At 46.9% G+C, this 24154-nt stretch overlaps 1 protein-coding gene across 2 annotated transcripts in view; it reads left to right on the forward strand.

Annotated features, from left to right (window-relative positions):
* Window positions 1-2629: 2629 nt before the first annotated feature.
* Window positions 2630-24154, forward strand: part of DNAH1 (dynein axonemal heavy chain 1) — a 145636-nt gene continuing 124111 nt past the window's right edge. For both annotated transcript variants that reach the window (XM_077451483.1, XM_077451484.1), the window contains exons 1-16: window positions 2630-2699; window positions 2798-3008; window positions 3132-3204; window positions 6441-6615; window positions 8527-8683; window positions 9782-9914; window positions 10034-10403; window positions 14743-14900; window positions 16432-16643; window positions 17705-18003; window positions 18102-18252; window positions 18365-18558; window positions 18807-19032; window positions 19132-19251; window positions 21419-21501; window positions 24004-24145. In XM_077451483.1, the coding sequence (XP_077307609.1) occupies window positions 2799-3008; window positions 3132-3204; window positions 6441-6615; window positions 8527-8683; window positions 9782-9914; window positions 10034-10403; window positions 14743-14900; window positions 16432-16643; window positions 17705-18003; window positions 18102-18252; window positions 18365-18558; window positions 18807-19032; window positions 19132-19251; window positions 21419-21501; window positions 24004-24145 (2703 nt within the window). In that variant the 5' untranslated portion in view covers window positions 2630-2699; window position 2798. The remainder of the gene's footprint in view (window positions 2700-2797; window positions 3009-3131; window positions 3205-6440; window positions 6616-8526; window positions 8684-9781; window positions 9915-10033; window positions 10404-14742; window positions 14901-16431; window positions 16644-17704; window positions 18004-18101; window positions 18253-18364; window positions 18559-18806; window positions 19033-19131; window positions 19252-21418; window positions 21502-24003; window positions 24146-24154) is intronic.

Genomic DNA, 24154 nt, shown 5'->3' on the forward strand with positions numbered 1-24154 from the left:
TCTGGAAGCCCCCTTTAACAAGGGGACACCCAGATCCCGGCCCCCCCCCTGTTTGAAATGGTAAGGGGGTACAAAAGTACCCCTACCATTTCACAAAGAAAGTGTCAAAATGGTTAAATAAGACAAACACACTTTTGAAAAATTCCTTTATTAAAAATGAAAAAAATGAAAAAAATAAAAAAAAGATTCCAGCGGTGCTAATCCACTCTTGCTATCCAGCGACGGATCTTCGGGGTCCAGCGATGGATGATCATATCCAGCGACGGGGGATCTCTCAGTCCAGCGCTGTCCATACATCCTTCTTCTGTCTCCACTCCGGAGACACTGCGGAGATCCCAGCGCTGACGTTTCTTATATTAGGAGGGCGGGGCCACCCGTCACCTGACCCCGCCCCTCTGACGCTGGAGAGGGAAGCCAGGGGTTCCCCAGTGACGTGTGGGTGGCCCCACCCCCTCTGATATAACGGAAACCTGTGTTACATCAGAGGGGGCGGGGTCACCCATACATCACTGGGGAACCCCTGGCTTCCCTCTCCAGCGTCAGAGGGGCGGGGTCAGGTGACGGGTGGCCCCGCCCTCCTTATATAAGAAACGTCAGCGCTGGGCTCTCTGCAGTGTCTCCGGAGTGGAGACAGAAGAAGGATGTATGGACAGCGCTGGACTGAGAGATCCCCCGTCGCTTGATATGATCATCCATCGCTGGACCCCGGAGACCCGTCGCTGGATAGCAAGAGTGGATTAGCACCGCTGGAATCTTTTTTTTATTTTTTTCATTTTTAATAAAGGAATTTTTCAAAAGTGTGTTTGTCTTATTTAACCATTTTGACACTTTCTTTGTGAAATGGTAGGGGTACTTTTGTACCCCCTTACCATTTCAAACAGGGGGGGGCCGGGATCTGGGGGTCCCCTTGTTAAAGGGGGCTTCCAGATTCTGATAAGCCCCCCGCCCGCAGACCCTCACAACCAACGGCCAGGGTTGTGAGGATGAGGCCCTTGTCCTTATCAACATGGGGACAAGGTGCTTTAAGGGGTCACAGACCCCCAAAGCATCCTCCCAATGTTGAGGGTATGTGGCCTGGTACGGTTCAGGAGGGAGGGGGGGCCGCTCTCTCGTCCCCCCCTCTTTTCCTGCGGCCTGCCAGGTTGCGTGCTCGGATAAAGGGTCTGATATGGATTTTTAGGGGGACCCCCACGTCAATTTTTTTTTTAATTTGATGCGGGGTTCCCCTTAATATCCATATCAGACCTGAAGGGCCTGGTAATTGAATTTAGGGGAACCCCCACGCTTTTTTTTTTTTTTTTTTTTAATCAATGAATGAATGAATTGTCGGCTAATACAGAGAACACTCATTGAGTGTTCTCTGTATTACGGAGACCCGACAATAGCCGCAAGTGATTTTAAAAGACTTTTTTTCCTGCACAAATGACACTTTGTGCAGGGACAGTTCTAAGCACCAGAAACATGCGCCCCTTCACAGGCATACTATAGATACCCCCCAGCTACGAAATTTAAAGGAATATTACACTTTTATTGTTTCACTTTAATCATTATTAAAATCACTGCTCCTGAAAAAACGGCCATTTTTAAAACTTTTTTTTGCATTGATCCATGTCCCCTGGGGCAGGACCCGGGTCCCCAAACACTTTTTAGGACAGTAACTTGCATATTACCCTTTAAAATGAGCACTTTAGATTTCTCCCATAGACTTGTATAGGGTGTTCCTGCTTTTCGAATTTGCTGCGAACAGCCCAAATTGTTCACTGTTCGCTGAACAGGTGAACAGGCAATGTTCGACTCGAACTTGAAGCTCATCCCTAGTGGTGGCAGCATCATGGTTTGGGCCTGCTTTTCTTCAGCAGGGACAGGGAAGATGGTTAAAATTGAGGGGAAGATGGATGCAGCCAAATACAGAACCATTCTGGATGAAAACCTGCTGGAGTCTGCAAAAGACCTGAAACTGGGACGGAGATTTATCTTCCAACAAGACAATGATCCCAAACATACAGCAAAATCTACAAAGGAATGGTTCACAAATAAACGTATCCAGGTGTTAGAATGGCCAAGTCAAAGTCCAGACCTGAATCCAATCGAGAATCTGTGGAAAGAGCTGAAAACTGCTGTTCACAAACGCTCTCCATCCAACCTCACTGAGCTCCAGCTGTTTTGCAAGGAAGAATGGGCAAGAATTTCAGTCTCTCGATGTGCAAAACTGATAGAGACATACCCCAAGCGACTTGCAGCTGTAATCGCAGCAAAAGGTGGCTCTACAAAGTATTAATGCAAGGGGGCCAAATAATTTTGCACGCCCCACTTTTAATTTTTTTATTAGTTAAAAAAGTTTCAAATATCCAATAGATTTCGTTCCACTTCACAATTGTGTCCCACTTGTTGGTGATTCTTCACAAAAAATAAAAATGTTATATCTTTATGTTTGAAGCCTGAAATGTGGCAAAAGGTTGAAAAGTTCAAGGGGGTGAATACTTTCGCAAGGCACTGTACAAGTGCTTTGGATTACAAGCATGTTTCTGGGATGAATTCTGCTCGCAATCCAAGGTTTTACTGTAATCTGTTGGAAAGGGTCTGCCTGTTCCTGATCACCATTGTACCCAATGTGTTCAATCTCTCCTTCCAGGCTCTGTTTGTGGTGGGAAATACTGATTGTCTGACATTCCATATCGGTCATGAAGGCGCCCTTATAAGTAAGTGCTGAACGCCTGGCCTGAACGCCTGTGTGTAGCCGGCCTCATGCTACATACTGTCCAGATTTCATTCATTGTCTCCCTTCTCCTCTCCATAGAATGATGATGGAACACAGTAAGAGAGAAATCCGACCTCATCCCGGACGATCCCCCAACCGCACACCTCCCAGAGCGTCACCCCGTCTACCGTCACTTGTTCTGGATGGTAGGGATACAAGAGTGGGGTCTCCCTCCAGAAAATACCCCGTTATGAAACAGAGGGGCTTCTATTCCGATATCCTGACCTACAGCTCTTCTACGTTGGTCAAAGTGAGTCCCTGTTGTATTTTGTGTCTGTAGCCATCACCCCAACATTCAACCTTCCTCATGTATATAGTGTCCTCCAAGACTAGAGACCAATCAGAAGGGGCATCTCCTTTCTTTTTCTTTCAGGATATTAATGCAGGACCCAACATCCAACCTAACCTCCTAAGACTGGCCGATCAGGACCCTAACACCCCAAAAGGTAAAGACACCCCCCCCCCATGCAGGCAGGTTTGATGTATCTGGCTCAGTGTTCTCTGTACAGCACTGCGGTATATGTCAGAGCCATATGAATGTATAATAATAATAGTGTGTTACTGTGAGGGGGCATTAGAGTGTAAGCTCCTCTGGTACAGAGACTGATGTGACTGACTCAGTGTTCTGTGTACAGCACTGCGGTATATGTTAGAGCTACAGTGCCTTGAAAAAGTATTCATACCCGTTGACATTCCCCACATGTTGTCATTTTACAACCTAAAACATAAATGTATTTTATTGGGATTTTATGTGATGGACCAACACAAAGTGACACATAATTGTGAAGTGGAAGAAAAATTGATACAAATAAATATGTGAAAAGTGTGGGGGAGGGGCATTTGTATGGCGCCCCCCGGAGTCAATACTTTGTAGAACCCCCTTTCTCTACAAGTCTTTTTGGGGGTGTCTCTACCAGCTTTGCCCATCTAGAGAGGACATTTCTGCCCATTCTTCTTCTCTGCAGAATATCTCAAGCTCTGTCAGATTGGATGGAGAGCGTCTGTGATCAGCAATTTTCAAGTCTTGCCACAGATTCTCAATGGGATTTAGGTCTGGACTGTGACTGGGCCATTCTAACACATGAATATGCTTTGATGTAAACCATTCCATTGTAGCTCTGGCTGGATGTTTCGGGTCGTTGTCCTGCTGGAAGGGGAACCTCCGCCCCGGGCTCAAGTCTTTTGCCGACTCTAACAGGTTTTCTTCTAAGATTGTCCTGTATTTGTCTCCATCCATCTTCCCATCAACTCTGACCAGCTTCCCTGTCCCTGCTGAAGAAAACCATCCCCACCACATGATGCTGCCACCACCATGTCTCACGGTGGGGATGGTGTGTTCGGGGGATGGGCGGTGTTAGTTTCCCCCACACATAGCGTTTTGCTTTTAGGCCATAAAGTAGAATTTTGGTCTCCTCTGACCAGATCACCTTCTTCCACATGTTTGCTGCCCCCTCCCCCACATGGCTTCTCACAAACTACAAACAGGACTTCTTATGACTTTCTTTCTCCAATGTCTTTCTTCTTGTCACTCTTCCATAAAGGGCAGATTTGTGGAGAGACGACTAATAGTTGTCCTGTGGACAGATTCTCCCACCTGAGCTGTGGATCTCTGCAGCTCCTCCAGAGTTACCATGGGCCTCTTGGCTCTTCTCTGATGAATGTTCTCCTTGCCCGGCCCGGTCAGTTTAGGTGGACGGCCATGTCTTGGTAGGTTTGCAGTTGTCCCATACTCTTTCCATTTTCCGGTGATGGATTGAACAGAGCTCCGTGAGATGGTCAAAGCTTGGGAGATTCTTTTATAACCTAATCCTGCTTTATACTTCTCCACAACTTTATCCCTGACCTGTCTGGTGTGTTCCTTGGCCTTCATGATGCTGTTTGTTCACTAAGGTTCTCTAACAAACCTCTGAGGGCTTCACAGAACAGCTGTATTTATACTGAGAATAAATTACACACAGGTGGACTCTATTTACTAATTAGGTGACTTCTGGAGGCAATTGGTTCCACTAGATGTTAGTTGGGGGTATCAGAGTAAAGGGGGCTGAATACAAATGCCCCTCCCCCCCCCCCCCCCCCACACACACACACACACACACACACTTCACATATTTATCTGTTAAAAAAAATTAAAAACATTTATCATTTTCCTTCCACTTCACAATTATGTGACACTTTGTGTTGGTCTATCACATAAAATCCCAATAAAATACATTTTATGTTTTTGGTTGTAACATGAGAAAATGTGGAGAATTTCAAGGGGTATGAATACTTTTTCAAGGCACTGTATATAAATGTACTGTATAATAATAATAATAGTGTGTGACTGTGGGGGAGTCCGATGAAGGGGTCCTGCGTGGCTCCAAAACGTTGCTTCTATATTATTTTTTTGATACTATGTGATTAAAATTCTGGACCCAATTTTGGAGATCCTGGTGTGCTGGTGACACTTCCTTCTCATGACTGTGGGGGGAGGGGACATTAGAGTGTAAGCTCCTCTGTACAGAGACTGATGTGACTGTGGGGGAGGGGACATTAGAGTGTAAGCTCCTCTGTACAGAGACTGATGTGACTGTGGGGGGGGGGACATTAGAGTGTAAGCTCCTCTGTACAGAGACTGATGTGACTGTGGGGGAGGGGACATTAGAGTGTAAGCTCCTCTGTACAGAGACTGATGTGACTGTGGGGGGAGGGGACATTAGAGTGTAAGCTCCTCTGTACAGAGACTGATGTGACTGTGGGGGGGGGGGACATTAGAGTGTAAGCTCCTCTGTACAGACTGATGTGACTGTGGGGGGAGGGGACATTAGAGTGTAAGCTCCTCTGTACAGAGACTGATGTGACTGTGGGGGGGAGGGGACATTAGAGTGTAAGCTCCTCTGTACAGAGACTGATGTGACTGTGGGGGGGGGACATTAGAGTGTAAGCTCCTCTGTACAGAGACTGATGTGACTGTGGGGGGGGGGGACATTAGAGTGTAAGCTCCTCTGTACAGAGACTGATGTGACTGTGGGGGAGGGGACATTACAGTGTAAGCTCCTCTGTACAGAGACTGATGTGACTGTGGGGGGAGGGGACATTAGAGTGTAAGCTCCTCTGTACAGAGACTGATGTGACTGTGGGGGGAGGGGACATTAGAGTGTAAGCTCCTCTGTACAGAGACTGATGTGACTGTGGGGGGAGGGGACATTAGAGTGTAAGCTCCTCTGTACAGAGACTGATGTGACTGTGGGGGAGGGGACATTAGAGTGTAAGCTCCTCTGGTACAGAGACTGATGTAACTGTGGGGGAGGGGACATTAGAGTGTAAGCTCCTCTGTACAGAAACTGATGTGACTGTGGGGGAGGGGACATTAGAGTGTAAGCTCCTCTGTACAGAAACTGATGTGACTGTGGGGGAGGGGACATTAGAGTGTAAGCTCCTCTGTACAGAAACTGATGTGACTGTGGGGGAGGGGACATTAGAGTGTAAGCTCCTCTGTACAGAGACTGATGTGACTGTGGGGGAGGGGACATTAGAGTGTAAGCTCCTCTGATACAGAGACTGATGTGACTATGGGGGAGGGGACAATAGAGTGTAAGCTCCTCTGGTACAGAGACTGCCATGGCTGGCTCAGGATTCTCTGTACAGCGCCGTGGTATATGTCAGAGTTATATAACTATATAGTAACCTGTATCTCTTTCAGTGAACAGTTTTGAGACTCCAGCAAACCTCCAGTCCCTCCTCGATAAGCAGGTCTGCGGTCCCACCACAGAAGTGCTGATCAAATCTGACTTCTCAAAGAGAGGATATGAGCCCAAAGTGCAGGTCCCGTACGAGGTGCCCCCCGGGCAGTGCCCCCGCAAGATTGAACTGGAGAGGTGAGACCTTTGGCTGAGTTCTGCGAACGGCGTGCACAGAAAAAAAAAAGTGAAGTAACGCGGAGCAACCAATCTGAATCTGTACTGAAGCCAGAAATGTACAGGATGGACTCTGATTGGTCGCTGTGTGTTCAGTTCTTTACACTTGGGGGTTTGATTTATGAAGAATTTGCATAGCCATTCACCCAGTGACAGTGCGTGTACATTCGTTCTGTGTGAATGGGGTACAAGAAAACGAATGTAAATAGGATATTTCCTGTGCTGAGTGTAAAAAAATCATTGATTTAAAATGGAAAATGCTGCATTAGGCCACAAGATTGAGCAAAGTATTAAAGGGATTTCCTGTGATACTTGGATCCTTCCAATGGTCAAATCATTGATTTTACATTCAAACCCCACAGGGTATAGCCTATTGACATTCGTTTTTTTTCTTTGCCCAAAACGCACTTTTACTGGGAGAATGGCTGTGCAAAGTTTTTATAAATCCACCCCTGAGGGCTGTGCTTTTTTGAGAATTTTTAATCAGTGTTTCCCCTTATAGGAACACGACGGCGACTAGAAAGTTTACTTTTACAGCTAAATACATTGACAGTGTGTCAAAACAAAAGGAGTAGAAAGCATTACAGTTGGGTTCCCTTAGAAAGAAGCCACAGCCTGAGTAGAAAAGCCTGTCTCCAGCCAGCATGTTGCATAGATGGACGCTGGCTGTGTTGAAGCAGGGGTCTATCTGCAGTAGTCCAATACTCCCCCTGCTGGACCTATACTGTACCTTTCCAGTTCCTGCTGATTGGAGAGCTCTAGCTCTGACACAGCAGGGAGCGTGTAAAGACCTCTGCAGGGAGACCACTGCTTCCATACACAGACAAAGGATCCTTTGTCCCATGATCCTCTGCAGCATGCTGGCAGGAACAGACTTTTCTGCTCAGGCTGTGGCTGCTTTAGAATGGAAATGAACTGTAAGGGTCCTTTCACACGGGGCGGATCAGTGCTGATCCGCCCCGTGGATATCCGCTTGCTCAGCAGGGATCGCCGGAACGATCTCCGCTGAGCAGGAAGATGACAGGTTCGTCTCTGCACACTGCACAGGGACGGACCTGTCACAGCGCCGCTCTCCCCTATGGGAGATCAGGTGACGATGGACCGCAGTGTCCGTCGTCACCCGATCCGATCCGATGACAGATGGAAAAATCGCTTTTTCTTCCGTCACACTTTTTCAGATCGGAGCGGGTCGGATGTCAGCGGACGTGTCATCCGACGCTCCATAGAGCTCTATGGAGCATCCGTTCAGGTCCGCCTGAAAAAACTGACAGGCGGACCTGAACGGATCGTCCGTGTGAAAGGGTGCCTTAGGCCCCTTTCACATGGTATGGATCCATAATGATCCGCCCTGCGGTGATCCGCTTGCTCAGCGGGGATCGCTCCGCTTGCCCCCGCTGAGCCGGTGGATGAGAGGGCGGTCTCCGCACACTGTGCAGGGACTGCCCTGTCAGCTCTCCATTCTCCTCTATGAGGATCGGATGAGCACGGACCGTCTGTCTGTGTTCCTCCGATCCGCTCTGCAGACGGATAGAAAAATAGGATTTTCCTCTGTCTGCAGAATCGGACAATAGCGGAGACGGACGAAATCGGGTGTCTGTTATCCCATAGGAATGCATGTATGTCCGTATTTCATCCGCAAACGGATGGATGAAATATGGACACACGGTCCACATGTGTGAAAGGGGCCTAAGACTTTGCACACCTGTTGTTTATATGCACCTGGAATGTACTTACCTGATTTAAAGTTCAGTTGGACTTTAAAGGCTCGGAAATGTTTCTGTATAAATTCTGCAGTTTAATTAATAAGTAATAAAGATGAACTTACAAAAAAGCAAAATCTCTCTACTAAAGTAAGAATTTTCTCCCCACCAGGAGGAGACGGGAATTCCTGAAGCTGGATATAAAACAGCTGCTCACTGATGGGGGAATTGACTCCAATCTGCTAATGCCAAGACACACAGACCCCGGATACCAACCCTCCTTGGGACAGAACTCAGGACATCTTCTTCCCTCTTACCTACCCCTGGAGGTAACAATGAGCAGAGCTTTCGCAGAATCCAGGTGTTATTGTAGTGAAAAAGCAGCATCCCATTACCCTTAAGTTCTCTGCTCTGCTTACTTGCTGGAGCCATTGAGGGGTTCACATCATCCCTGTGCCAAGTTCCTAGGTCTGTACACCTGCTGTGCCCATGATGAGAGGTTCCCACCACCCCTGTGCTGAGTTCCCGGGTCTGTACACCCGCTGTGCTCATTATCAGGGGTTCCCACCATCCCTGTGGTGAGTTTGCAGGTCTGTACACCTGCTGTGCCCATTATGAGGGGTTCCCATCATCCCTGTGCCAAGTTCCCAGGTCTGTACACCTGCTGTGCCCATGCTGAGGGGTTCCCACCATCCCTCTGCTGAGTTCCCGGGTCTGTACATCTGCTGTGCCCATTATGAGGAGTTCCCACCACCCCTGTGCTGAGTTCCCGGGTCTGTACATCTGCTGTGCCCATTATGAGGAGTTCCCACCATCCCTGTGCTGAGTTCCCGGGTTTGTACACCCGCTTGCTAGAGCCATCAAGGGGTTCCCATCATCCCTGTGCCAAGTTCCCGGGTCTGTACACCTGCCGTGCCCATTATGAAGGATTTCCATCATCCCTATGCTAAGGTCTCAAATCTGTACACCCGCTGTGCCCATTATGAGGGGTTCCCACCATCCCTGTGCTGAGTTCCCGGGTCTGTACACCCGCTGTGCCCATTATGAGGGGTTCCCACCATCCCTGTGCTGAGTTCCCGGGTCTGTACACCCGCTGTGCCCATTATGAGGGGTTCCCACCATCCCTGTGCTGAGTTCCCGGGTCTGTACACCCGCTGTGCCCATTATGAGGGGTTCCCACCATCCCTGTGCTGAGTTCCCGGGTCTGTACACCCGCTGTGCCCATTATAAAGGATTCCCATCATCCCTGAGATCTCAATATTGGATCATCCAACACATGTAAGGCTCCAGAGCCGACACACCAGGTTCCACCTATATAAAATTATATTTTGGTTGGACTGGCCCTTTAAAAGAAAAATAATTTGAAAGTTGGTTTAAAAATGTCCCCCAGTCCTCCATTTCTGCTGAAATTACGTTTCTTCTGAAAGGTCTTTGATGATGAAGAGTTTGACATTCGGAGGTGCTCTGATTGGCTAAGCCTGGGATATGAGGACGGATCTGGTGTACGCAAACCTGTTCCGGGCCGGGCGCTGCTTCCTACAGATGACATCCTGGGACACGGTGAGCCGATCTGAGTCCGCCGTGTGCGGTCCGCTCCTCATCCTCTCAGTTTGGGTTTTGTTGTTCCTCTCTGAAAAAGTGTTTTCTCTACATTGTACCAACCTTTCTTTCTCCTGTAGAGGACCCGAGGAGCCCCCAGCTGGTGTACATATGGTGCAACATTGGAGTTTTGGACTACGATGAAGAGAAGAAGCTCTTCTTGGTTCAGAAGTCCACAGACACCCAACTCCAGACACCAAACAAGATGGCCGGTCCCTCCTGCCAGTACTGGGTACCAAGACTCCGGCTGCTGTTCTGTGCGGAGAACCCAAGGGTGTTTGCGGAGAGGATTGTTGCCGCTGATCGGCTGCGGAAGAAGACGGAGGCTCTGCTCTTATATAACCTCTATATAGACTGCATGCCGGGAAATGGACAGAAGATCACTGCAGAGAGCCTGGGCAGGATGGAGCAAAGACTGCTAAGCACTGCGCGCCTGAAACAAGAGGATGGGTATGACACCCATCTGTGTTTGTTTCTCCATGTTTGGTGTCCTATATGATGGAAGTCAAAATGATTGTGTTGTCCTTCATTTGCACAGCCTTAAGGTGGGGAGCATCTGTACTAATTAAGCCACTCCTGCCTGGCGCTGGCTGGTCCTCTAGACTCCCTAATGTGCAATGGGAAAAGGTTCCTCGTCTGGGTGCCATAATTGTGGTTCAGACTGACCTAACCAGCACCACCAGTAGTCTATTCCATATCTTCTGCAGGCTGGAAGGCCCCCAGCCTGGTCTAACCAGCACCACCTGTAGTCTATCCTATACCTTCCTTGGGATGGCAGACTCCCAGCCTGGCCTGACCTGCACCACCAGTAGTAAATACCATACCTTTCACAGGATAGGAGGCCCCCAGCCTGGCCTAACCAGCACCACCAGTAGTCTGTCCTATACCTTCCTCTGGATGGGAACCCCTCCAGTAGTCTATCCTATACCTTCCTCTGGATGGGAACCCCCCAGTAGTCTATCCTATACCTTCCTCTGGATGGGAACCCCCCAGTCTGGCCTAACCAGCACCACTAGTAGTCTATCCTATACTTTCCTCTGAATGGGGGCCCCCTGACTGGCCTAACCAGCACCACCAGTAGTCTATCCTAATACCTTCCTCTGAATGGGATGCCCCCAGCCTGGCCTAACCAGCACCACCAGTAGTCTATCCCATACCTTCCTTGGAATGGGAGCCCCTCAGCCTAGTCTAACCAGCACCACCAATAGTCTATCCCATACCTTCCTTAGGATGGGAGGCCCCCAGCCTGGCCTAACCAGCACCACCTGTTGTCTGTCTTATACCTTTGTTAGGATGGGAGGGCCCCCAGCCTGGCCTAATAAGTACCACCATGAGTCTGTTCTATGCCTTTCTTAGGATAGGAGGCCCCCAGCCTGGCCTAACCAGCACCACCAGTAGTCTATCCCATACCTTCCTCAGGATTGGAAGCCCCCAACCTGGCCTAACCAGCACCACCTGTTGTCTATCTCATACCTACCTTAGGATGGGAGGCCCCCCAGCCTGGCCTAACCAGCACTCCCGGTAGTCTATCCCATACCTTTTTCAGGTCTTCCAGCAGCCCTTCCAGCACAGGTTTGGTTTCCAGAAGACGTTCCCATTAGAGGTTAGGAAAAAGAAGGGTCCAAACAACAACATTTTACTGGAACACGGCTTATCACATATTTACATGCTTCAGTCATCCCTAATGGCGATGGGACAATCCTTCAGTACAAACTGATATAGAATAGAGATTAGGAGCCCATACCTTATAGGGGTTTGTCAGAGTCCTACATACCAAATGTCACGATCAGGAGTGAGGCCGAAATGCTGAGAGGGCTCCCCTTGCGGCCGAGCGCAGTACAACCCTGAAGTTGACACAGGGATGCAGTGCCCACAGTAGCACAGGTTGCCAGGTAGCAGCAGCAGAGGCCAAGTACGGAGTAAGCAGGCCTAGATGGGCAACTGTGCTAGGAAGTCCGAGAGTAGGCAGCGGAAGTCCAGAGAATAGTCAAACAGGCCGGGATCAGGTGCAGGAAACGGATCAGGAACGTCGGGTACAAGCCAGGAGTCAGAGCCAGGAGAACAACAGGAGCAGGTCAAGCAAGCCGGGTCGGTACACTGGAGATCGGAAGACAGGGAGCACGGGTACAGGTTCACAGGAGAGCTGACGATAATCCAGCAATGCGGGAGTGTCAGGCGATCATTTAAATGGACGAGATGACCGGGTCACGTCGTGAACGCGTTGGAGCGATCGTACGTCTACGTCGAGTACGTTGTGTATTCGTGGCATCACCGCGTATGCCCGCCCGGTTAGACGTAGCGTCGGTCGTTCGTCTGGAAACTACCTTGTGCTTACGTAGGCGCCGACGCGCGTTAACACGAACGTACCTCGTGATATTGCGGCTATTTCCCTGACACCAAATGAGTCCTACATCCCATACCCAATGGATGTCAGTAGCTCCAGAGCTCTGCACCTCTTGAGGCTGTACTCTCTGAGGACCTATATTCCAGAACTTCCCCTTGGGGCAGAAGCAAGGAAAGAGGTGCAGCGCTATGGGACTCATAGTCCTGCACTTCCCCCACCCCCAGATACAACTTTATTAAAGTAAGAGTCGAGGGGACAATCCAAAGAGTATCCAACACGTTTCAGTGGTCCAGGAATGCAGCCTTTGCCAGGGCTTGAGATTAACAACAATGTATATAAACTAGAAGTTAATTGAACCTTTAATGGTATTTCTTCCAATGTAATCATCTGCACAGGTTTTGTCAGCAGCTGGTTTGGCAGCCAATGACCAAGAGACCAATGGTAGTCTACCGCCAGACTATTTATACAGAGCCCTTTACCCAAGATACCTCACACTGGCAGGGCTGACACTTCATTTCAATCTATGGTACCACTTTGGGGACATCTAGTGGCTACTTAGGCATTTACACTGCCTACTTTTACAATATGGTTCCCAAATCTAACTAAGGAGACATATTTAGTGTCCAATTTAGGGAACTACACCAAACGGCCTACTTTAACTACATGGTTCCTAACCCTATGGTGCCATCAAGTGTCCAATTTAGGGAACTACACCAAACGGCCTACTTTAACTACATGGTTCCTAACCCTATGGTGCCATCAAGTGTCCAATTTAGGGAACTACACCAAACGGCCTACTTTAACTACATGGTTCCTAACCCTATGGTGCCATCAAGTGTCCAATTTAGGGAACTACACCAAACGGCCTACTTTAACTACATGGTTCCTAACCCTATGGTGCCATCAAGTGTCCAATTTAGGGAACTACACCAAACGGCCTACTTTAACTACATGGTTCCTAACCCTATGGTGCCATCAAGTGTCCAATTTAGGGAACTACACCAAACTGCCTACTTTGTCTACATGGTTCCTAACCCTAACTATGAAGACATCTAATGTCCAATTTAGAGAACTACACACAACGGTCTACTTTGTCTACATGGTTCCTAACTATGGAGACATCTAGGGTCCAATTTAGGGAACTACACCAAACTGCCTACTTTGACTTCATGGTTCCCAGCCCTAAGTATGGAGACATCTAGTGTCCAAATTAGGGAACTACACTAAACTACCTACTTTGTCTACATGGTTCCTAACCCTAACTATGATGACATCTAGTGATTAATTTGAGGAACTACACCAGGAACCTCCCTACCCATACTCATCACCAACTTGTACTGCTGAGTTGAAATTGCTGGTTGCCTGCCTGTCTTTGGCTTCAGTACTTTCTAGTAGCTGACCCAGAACAATCATGCAACCAAAGTCACACCCCCAATATCTTTACTCGTAGCAAGTCAAGTACTCTAGGCAGATATATAAATATTAACCTTAAACTGGCATGCCATAAGGAGCAGATACAGCTGGGAGCAGTCTCTGGCCTTTCCTATCAGGTTTTCTGTTTGTGAGATCTCTCAGCCAGTGTCCTTCTCCAACATGGCGTCCATGACATCCATATGAAACCTAAATATCAGTTTTGGGTGGTCTTGTAATTGGGAGCAGTGTACAAAAAATAATAGCTGGTAGGAAACCAATCACCACAATCTTCCCCTCTCACTGAAAAGAAAGTTGTAGCCGTACAACACCATGAATCCAATGCCAATTTATCACATAGATCAGTCACGCTCAACCAGGGTTCCTCCAGAGATGGCTAGGGGTTCCTTGAGCTGTGGCTGACTTACCTCCTGTTTGATGGTGCCTACATACTTCTGAGCCAGTGCCACTTGGAGGAGCCATTGGTATGACACCAATGATCTTTATAGCTCTCTGTAAGAGGGCCATTCTTACCATCAATGTAAAAAATTGCATTCTTCTCACTGACTACCAAAGTAAGGGGCATTGTTCCCACTGACCTCCAATGAATGAGTTTTTTTACCAGGGGTTCCCCGAGACCTGAAAATTATTTTAAGGGTTCCCCTGGGGTAAAAAGGTTCAGAAAGGCTGGCATAGATGAACAAAGACTGCCACCAGGACACAGCCAGGAGGTGACGCGTTTCACACTTAACTCGTGCTTCTTTTTCTTCTGGTTTTAAAGAAGCATGAGTTAAGTGTGAAACGCGTCACCTCCTGTCCTGTGCCCCGGTGGCAGTCTTTGTTCATGTATGCAATAAATTGGCATTGGATTGGTGGTGTGCTGCTACATCTTTCTTTTCTCTGCATCCAAGGTGGCAAGCCGGAGCTAGCACCGAGCCCAATCAATCCAACGTTATTTTTATCACCTGGAGCAGCGTTACTTCTTCTTGGATCTTCTCCTCTCACTCTTTGAAGTTTGTTGTTTTGTTTGATCAGCGTTCGGCATCAGCTGAAACTCCTGGAAGCGGAGGTCGGATTGGACTACGAACGCACAATGAACAAACTCATCTTCGACCGACTCGTCTCTTCAAAGCCTCAGAAATTTTCCTATGTTACCGTCCCGGAGAAGGTGGAGGAAAAGGTTCCTGAGAAAGGTACGGGTGTCAGATCTTCCCTCTTCTGTTAGTGACTGGAAGCTATCTGCATGGAGTGTGTATGCTGTCCCTGAGTTTGTGTTGGGTTCCCCCAATAGGTTTGATTTCCTTCCACAACCCAAAAACTAGGCATGTGCACTGCTGAAAATTTTGTTCGTTTTCGTTTCATGCAGTGTTTTTTTTTTTTTTCATTTTTCGGGTCATTCGTTATGATCGAAATTCGTAAATTTGTAAATTCGTGAATTAGAAAATTCCTAAATTAGAAAGTTCGCAAAAATTTGTAAATTCTTAAATTTGAAAACTCGTAAATCCAAAAATCTGGAAGTTTCGGGAATTTCGAAAATCCGGAAATTTCGGGAATTTGAAAATTCGTAAATCCGGAAATTTGAAAAATCATAAATTAGAATATCTGAAATTCAGAAAATTTTTAAATTTAAAAATCCGAAATCCAGAAATTCGACAATTCATAAATTTGAATATTCTTAATGTCAGAAAATTCGAAAATTTTGAAAATCCCAAATCGGGAAAATTCAAAATAATAACTAACTAACTAATTATAACTAATTATTAAATTATAGGTATTTCCTTTCAAATTTGGCTGTTAGTGAACGTAACAAATACAAATTTATCGAAGATATGAATTATCCGAAATAACGAATGTCACATTAAACAAATGGAGCAGAACAAATTAATAAATAATAATATTACTATAAAGTTTTTATTATTATTGTTATATATTATTATTTATTCATTGCTTTCCATTCATTTTCGATGCGGCATTCGTTTTTTCGGAAAATTCGTGACTTTGGATAAATTCGTATTCGTTACGTTCACTGACAGACAAATTTGAAAGGAAATTCCAACACCTATAATTTAATAGCTAGTAATAGTTACATTATTATTAGTTATTATTTCAAATTTTCGGATTTTCATTCTTCTTTTCAATTTTGGTTTATTTTTGGATTTTCGGATTTAGATTTTCAGAATTTAGAATTTTCCGAATTTAGAATTTCCGGATTTTCGAATTTTCCAATTTCCAATTTCTGGATTTTCAAATTTTCAAATTTTGGAAATTCTTAAATTTGAAGAGTCGAAATCCGGAAATTTGAAAATTCATAAATTCTTAAATTCGGAATTTTCGAATATACAAATTTACGAATATTAGAAAAAATTCATAAAACGGGTTTTAGTTCATTTGGATATTTACGAATTTACGATTTTTTTGAAATTCGTAAAAAAAAAAAAAATATTCGGAACTAAACAAATTGCACATGTCTACCAAACACGTTCCATTTCAGCAGCACAACCCTGTGTGACACATTTGAAGGCTTTTGTAATTTTGTTCATCTAGTTCTTTGATCCAGACACCCCTGCCAGACAGCACAGCTAAGCCAGTGGCTGCGCTTTCCTAGCTCCTTCATTGATAGAGATGCCAGGGGTTTGAAAGGCAGAATATTTTATCGCTATTATCAATGTCCATAAAGAAATCTGAACTCTGAATTCTTTGACACTCCTCTCCTCATCTCTTCAGGTCTCGTCTGCGTCCCAGATTACGCTTACACCAAGAACAGGAAAGCTTTTACCTTCACCACCCTCCTGACCAGGTCTGAGGTCATCACTTCTCTCTGCAAAGTTCGGAGCGAATGTAACAGAGTCTCCACCTTGTCCCTCTTCCACTTCACCCTGACCAAGTGCGTGCGGCTGGAGGAGTTCGAGCAGACGCAGTCACAGACCTTCTCTCAGGTAAGTTCTGGAATCTTTGAAGACCCCAGTCACTGTGACTGGAAAGTGATGGGACAATCTAAAATTTGGAGAACAGGAATAGAGGAAACTACATTTGGGGACACCAACTCTGGTGACAGCTGTCTAAGTGGGGAGTTTATTCAGGGTATAGATATTTTTCTACTTCCTGTTTTATCGACAGGACAGGACGTGAGTGGAAATCTCTCAAATAGGACACAGAGAGCCCAAAAAAATAATAAATTGGCGGGGGTTTTAACCATTTCCTATACCATACAAAATGGAAGGACGTGTAGAATGACCGGGCGCTGCTGATATCTCCCTATGGAAAATGGCTTCAAGTCACATTTCCTCCCCTCCGTAGTTGGGGCATGGGATGATGTAACTAGAACAGGGCAGTTCCACAACTTTTGCACCTCCCATCCTGTTCTTGAACAAACAACATCTGTCTTGACACATTCCATGGTGTTTGGATGAGGGTGTCAGTGCTGCCTGTGTGGATATAAATACTGGGGGATCTTACTGACACTCACTGGCACTCATTAAGCAGCTTGGAGAAGCTTTAAAACATCTTCACAATTACAGAATAAGTCCAGTGACCGATTACTTCCATACCATACCATGACCTGGAGAAATAAGAAGCTTCACAGGTTGTAGGACACAAGTTTTCTGGAGTTTCCAGAGTTCTCTGGACTCTGGTAAGTTCTCCAGAGTCTGCGAAGTTCTCCAGGGTCTCCAAGGTTCTCCAGGGTCTCCAAGGTTCTCCAGAGTTTCTAAAGTTCTTCAGGGTCTCCAAAGTTCTCCAGAGTCTCCAAAGTTCTCCAGAGTTTCTAAAGTTCTCCAGGGTCTCCAAAGTTCTCCAGAGTTTCTAAAGTTCTTCAGGGTCTCCAAAGTTCTCCAGAGTCTCCAAAGTTCTCCAGAGTCTCCAAAGTTCTCCAGAGTCTCCAAAGTTCTCCAGAGTCTCCAAAGTTCTCCAGAGTCTCCAAAGTTCTCCAGAGTCTCCATAATTCTCCACAGTCTCCCTGGTCCTCCCAACAATGTCTTGTCTCTCTTTTGACCTACAGGTCCAGTTGTTCCTGAAGGACAGCTGGATCAGCACACTGAAGAACGCAGTGCGTGGCAGCCTTCGGGAGGTGGGAAAGGGCTGGTATGACCTTACTGAACGCAACTGGGAAGTCTACTGCATGTCCAAACTGAGACAACTGATGGAGCTTATCAAGTTCAACCTGCAGGATTCCCTTCGCTTCCTAGTACAGGACTCCCTGGTCAGCTTTACCCAGTTTATCTTGGATGCCTGCTACAGCGTTCTGACCTGCACCGAGGGCATGGACTGGGGGGGAGACCTCGTCAACAGTCCCTACAAGTGAGATATCTACAAGTCTATAGTCATTGTGCCATTGAGGTACATAGAATTCATGTCATGGTTTATTGGTGAATTTATCCCAACTTCCCCTTTCACAGGCCACGCAGAAACCCAATTTTTCTTCTGGATCTGGTCTTAGATGCCTCTGGGGTCCATTTCAGCACCCCACTGGAGAATTTTGAGGTTACTCTAATGACATTGTTTGATAAAGGGATTCTGGCGACTCACAGCGTGCCGCAACTGGAGAAGGTGAGAATCAGACCTTCATCTCTGTAGCTTCCCCTTGTACAAGATCCAAGATTTCAATGTCAGTATCTATGGGAGCGAAGCTTTCATTTCCATTTTGTATGTACCTGTGCAGTTTGTCCTGGAGAACCTCTTCATTAGCGGAACCCCACTGCTGGAGTCTGTGGGCCTCCACGAATCTCCGGTGGAAGAACTGCGCAGCAATATCCGCAACGCCATTTGCAAAGCTCTGATACCGTTGACGGCGTACGCAAAGCAGTACGAGAAATTCCTGGAGCTCAACAACACCGACATCGACATGTACATGAGGTGAGTCCCTATCTTGGGAGCTGCTGTAACACCAGTACCTAGAAAAAATATACCCAGAAATTGGAAGGTGTCACTCAATCTGGCTGATCTCAGACCCGGCTGACTAATCCTATGGAAATGTAATATGACACTGAGCCTCTATGATTGAAAGAACTGAGATCCAATGAATGAAAGGGGTGGTCAGGCTGGGGAGGAAAGTCATGCAATGTCAATAAATGTTTATAATCCGATCCTGGTATTTCCTGCAGGGTGTTCCGGGAGAAGAACCCCTCGGCGTCAGAGGTAAAGCTAGCAGTTGAGGAACATCTTCTGGAGAAGGAGCGTCTGGACAACGCTCTGCCCAACTCCATCATAGTTGGCCCCTTCCAGATCAGCATCGAAGGAGTCAAACAAAACTTGTCCCGTAAACGCAGAGCTCTTTCCAGCGCCCTGCTGGAGCTGCTCGCTAAGAGTGTTCGCAAAGAGGTGGACGGGGTAAGTCAAATATGGCCAGTTTTTTGGTCCTTGTAGTAGAATCCAGTACCTGGTTCCATCCTCTGATTTACTCTCATTGGTTGGACCCCTTCTCTTCAGATTTCAGACCAGTTCCGAACCATCAGTCGCAGCTTGTACGAAAAGCCGAACAGCGTGGAGGAGCTGACGGAGCTCAGAGAATGGATGAAAGGAGTTCCAGAACAGATAAAAACTCTGGAGGTAAAACTAAAGACCCTCGCCTGTACATCTTGCACGTGATTAATATCCTCCCCCGAGGTCCTATTCTTCTTACTAATAGTTAAAAAAAAAAAAAATATTGCTCTCCATTGTATCGCTGATAACAGCAGCCTTAGATTACAGAGTGCTTGAAGCACCAACCTATAGTATGCATGACAGATCCATTTACAAAGGAAAACATACAACTCTGTCTCCACCAGAGGTCCATGTGACAGGGTGGCAATACTCAAGCACAGCTGTCACCTCGTAAAAGAAGAGCCTGAACCTTAATGGCGGGATCAGCTATTATTTATTTTACATATTTATATAGCAAGGACAATTTTTGCAGTGCTTTACATATCATACATCTGTCCATGCCCTCAAGGAGCTTACAATCTAAGGTACCTACCTCTCACGCACGCCACTCAGCCTCTCCTCCTTGTCCAGTTAGGGAATAGTACCCATGCTGAGTGGCCAATCTCATGTAATCAGAAGTGAAGTTGATCAGCCTGGGACCCGGAAGCAAGTGGAGGTCACTGTAAGTAGCGGTGTAGTTACAATGTAGAACTGTAGTCTACTTCGGTGATTTCCACCTTCCAGGCGCATCAGCCAGATATGGTATATAGTGTATATATTTGCATTGGTCCAAGCTGACGTCCAATGAAGCTGACCCTTAATTGTGTAAATAATTGGACAGTAATATTTTGGAATATACTTAGTTATATCTGCATTTCCTTACAGTGGAGGTCTGCACAGATTATCAGTGCAACCCCATCAGTGATGCCAGTCGGTGCCAAACAGTAATGCCAGTCAGCGCTGCATTCAATGCTCATCAGTGCCGCCAGTCAGTCCCCATCACTGCCAACCATAAATTCCCATCAGTGCTGCCCATCAGTGCAGCCTGTCCGTACCGCCTATCAGTGCTGATCAGTGCTGCATATCCGTGCCTCCTCAGTGCCCATAAGTGCCGCCTCATCAGTGCCCATCAGTGCAGCCCCATCAGTGATGTCAGTCGGTACCCATCAGTAATGCCAGTCAGTGCTTCATTCAGTGCTCATCAGTGGCTGCTCATCAGTGCCTCCAATCAGTCCCCATCAGTGCCGCCCATAAGTCCCCATCAGTGCTTGCCCATCAGTGTAGCCTGTCCGTACCGCCTATAAGTGCCCATAAGTGCTGCATATCAGTACCCCCTCATCAGTGCCACCTCATCATTGCCCATCAGTGCAGCCTCATCAGTGCCCATCAGTGCAGCCCCATCAGCCCACATCAGTGAAGGAGAAAAATTACTTATTTACAAAATTTCATAACAGAAACTAAGAAAAGCTTTTTTCTTTCTTCAAAATTTCTTGGCCGACCGAAAGGGGACAGTGATCGCAGCCTCCCTTTGTTTCAATAAACATTTCCAATTGTAGCGCTAGTCCCAAGAGGGGCACTGGATTTTTGGGTTCCTCTATTCATGCACAGCCAGGCAACATTTTCACTTGTAGACAGTACATGGCCTTGTTTTTGTTGTTTTATTGGGGGGAAAAAAATAGCCTTCTGTTGTCCTGGCCCTCCATTGCTAGCCAAGGTGTCCCTTAGAAGAGACTGAAGGGTAGTGTAGATTCCCTCTGTCCTTCCTCCTCTCTTCTTGAGCTCCAACCTAGAGGCAGGGCCCCCTCAGCCCCGAGGGTCCCCTACTAGGCTCCACAACACAGGCTCAGCACTCCATCTTTCACCTGACAACAATCACCCCTGCTGGCAAGGTTTCACCATATTTGGGGCTGACCCAACTACCATGCCAGCATTCCTGCCTGGGGATTGGCCAGATTACCATGAATATGCAGATCTCAGGCCCTTCTTCTCCACCCACTAGCTTCTAGAAACTTCTAGCAGCTTCTAGAACCAGGGGGAGGTAGCCGAGGCCTGACCTTTAGAGCCCTCCAGCCTGACCTATATTAATCACTAACCAGTTCCCAGACTCACACACCCAGTGTGAGTCAGAATACATTTTTCTCACACTAGACTGTACACTAGGGGGTGCTACACAATGGAGTGAGTTTCCTTTGTTTCCTTTCTGTGAGTCTGGGCCTGAATTTACATTCTTAGATGGATTTTGGTACTGCGACCAATAGAAATGTTCTGATATAAAGTAAGGTTGTTAATGGGGAATCTGTTCTATTCTCCACAGGAGCAAATTGGGAAAGTCATAGCTGATTATGAGGTTATCGATGAATTCCTGTTTAGCCTGTCCCAGGAAGATTTCAACACAAAGTGAGTTTATAGATGAAGAAACATCAGCAGCTCTAACCACAATGGAACTACAAGTTCCAGCAAGGGACATGTGGCTCCACCATGGTTGTGGATCGGTCATTCATGGTGTACAGATACATAATATGACCCAATCGTTGTAGACATCTGACAATCCAACCTATCTATATGGCCAAAAGTGTCTGACGCTTCCAAAAAATTATGTTATTCGGGGGGTTTCCAGTGAAGGGTCCTGTTAATATTACAGGATACAAAGACATTGTAGACAATTGTGCTCCTCCAACCTTACGGTAACAGTTTGGTGAAGACCCTTTTTTGTTCAACCATGACTGTGCTCCTGTGTACAAAGCCACCTCCATGAAGACATGGTTTGACCAGTTTTGTGTGTAGGAACTCAAGTGTCCCATACAGAGCCTTGACCTCAACCCTAATGACCATCTTTGGAATGAATTGGGAATGCTAATTGCAAGCTCCTCTCAAAAGAGTGGAGGCTGTTATAGCTGCAAAGTGGGAACCACTCCATTTTTAATGAACATGGGAGAGGAGCAACTGCACATTAATGGCCAAGGTTTTGTAATGGGATCATGTATAGGTTTATAGAGGTCAGGTGTACAAAGCCACTTCCATAAAGACATGGTTTGACCAGTTTGGTGTGCAGGAACTTGAGTGTCCTGCACAAAGCCCTGACCTCAACCCTACTGAAAACCTTTCAGATGAATTGAAATGCTAATTGTGAGACAGGTCTTTTTTTGTTTTGATGCCCAACTTGAGGCCTGATGTGTGAGCCAGGTCTTTTTATGGTGCCCAATGTGAGACCTGATGTGTGAGCCAGGACTTTTTTTTGGTGCCCAATGTGAGGCATGATGTCATGGTTATGCAATAGAGTTTGCCTGCTTACCTCTCTCCATGTGTTCATTTTTAGAGACCAGCCGACCCTCACCTGACTGCTTTTATAATCCATCTTCTGGCATGGCTCCACCCTAGCTCCTATCAGAGAACACTATATTAACCTGTGCACTGCTAGCCAACCCTGCTGATCAACCTTTATGTGTTAGCTTCCTGTTACCTGCCGTGTGCTCTTCTATTGTTTTCCGTTACCGACTTTGGCGTGTCCTTGACTATCCCTGTTTGCCTGTGATCCTGACCTTTTGGCGTGTCCCTGACTTTTCCTGTCTGCTTGTGGCCCCGACCTTCGCTTTGTCCCTCACCATCCCTATCCTCCTGTTTGCCTACTGTGGGTGTAAGCTGGGGGACCCTGGGGGTCGCGACCTGGAGCCAGTTGCAGCCAAGTCCATCCTCACCACTCGAGGCTCTGGTGAACACCTGCTGGCTCTTAGGCCGCGTACACACGCGGGGACTGTTCGCCCAACTTTGTCCGTCAAACAGTTTCGGCAAACAGTCCGCTCAAAATTAGCATGGACGGACTTGCCCACACACGACGAACGAACAGTTTGCTGAAACCGTGCGCGATGACGTGAACGGCACGTACGACGGGACGAAAAATACGACGTCCTATACACTGCATTATAACTTTCGGCGTGTAAATCCTTTCTGAGCATGCGCGGAACTTAGTTTGACGAACAAGCCTACACACGAGGGGACTGTTCGCTGAAACAAAGTTTCAGCGGACAGTTTTTCGGAATTTCCGAAAAACCTTGTTCAGCGGACTGTTCGCTGAAACTGTCCACTGAAAGCCCACACACGAGCGGACTGTTTGCCGAAACACTGTTCAGCGGACAAAGTTGGGCGAACAGTCCCCGCGTGTGTACGCGGCCTTAGACTCCGCGCCCCAGGGAATCTTACGCTCTAACCCCGGTGGGATCCATCTTGGTGTTCTGGCAGCCCTGCCTTCCTATCACCTTGAACCCCGTCTGCAGCAGTCAGCCGTATGGTCCACAAACTTGCGGTGCACTCCTAATCCCTACGAGGTGCATCTGTCACCTGGTCTCAAGGTGACCTGACATCTGATGTGTGAGGCAGGTGTTCTTTTGGTGCCCAATGTGAGGTCTGATGTGTGAGCCGGGTCTTTTTTTTTTTGGTGCCCAACATGAGGCCTGCTGTGCAAGCCAGGTCTTCTCATCCATCATCAATGCACTCAGGTTTTCTGCACAGAGCCCTGACCTCAACTCTACTGGACACCTTTTGGATGAATTAAAATGCCAATTGTAAGCCAGGGTTTCTTTTTTTTTGGGGCCCAATGTGAGGCCTGATGTGCGAGCCAGGTCTTCTTATTCAACATCAGTACCTGACCTGACAAATAGACACAAATTCCCAGTGACACCCTCCAAAATCTTGTGGAAATCCTTCCAAAAGAGTGGAGTATGTTATAGCAACTAAGGGTGAAAAACTCCATACTAATAGCCATGGTTTTGGAATGGGATGTCCAACAAGCTCATATAGGAGTGATAGTCAGGTGTCTACATTCTTATGGCCATATGATGTATTTATCAGTCTTTTTCGACACACTGGGACTTCTCTGAGTCTTTTGCCATCTTCCATTGTTAGGTGGGCCATCATTGCTTGGCCGCACAAGATTATGACCACCATGGAAACCGTTCGAGAACAGCACTTGGAGGATGAAGAGCGCTTCCGAAAAATCCAGGTCATGGACCAGAACAATTTCTTGGAGCGTCAGGACTCCCTACAGGTCAGTTAC

The sequence above is a fragment of the Lithobates pipiens genome, unplaced genomic scaffold, assembly GCF_037356315.1.
Source record: "Lithobates pipiens isolate NorthernLeopardFrog02 unplaced genomic scaffold, aLitPip1_a1.2 Scaffold_23, whole genome shotgun sequence".
Lineage (NCBI taxonomy): Eukaryota > Metazoa > Chordata > Amphibia > Anura > Ranidae > Lithobates > Lithobates pipiens.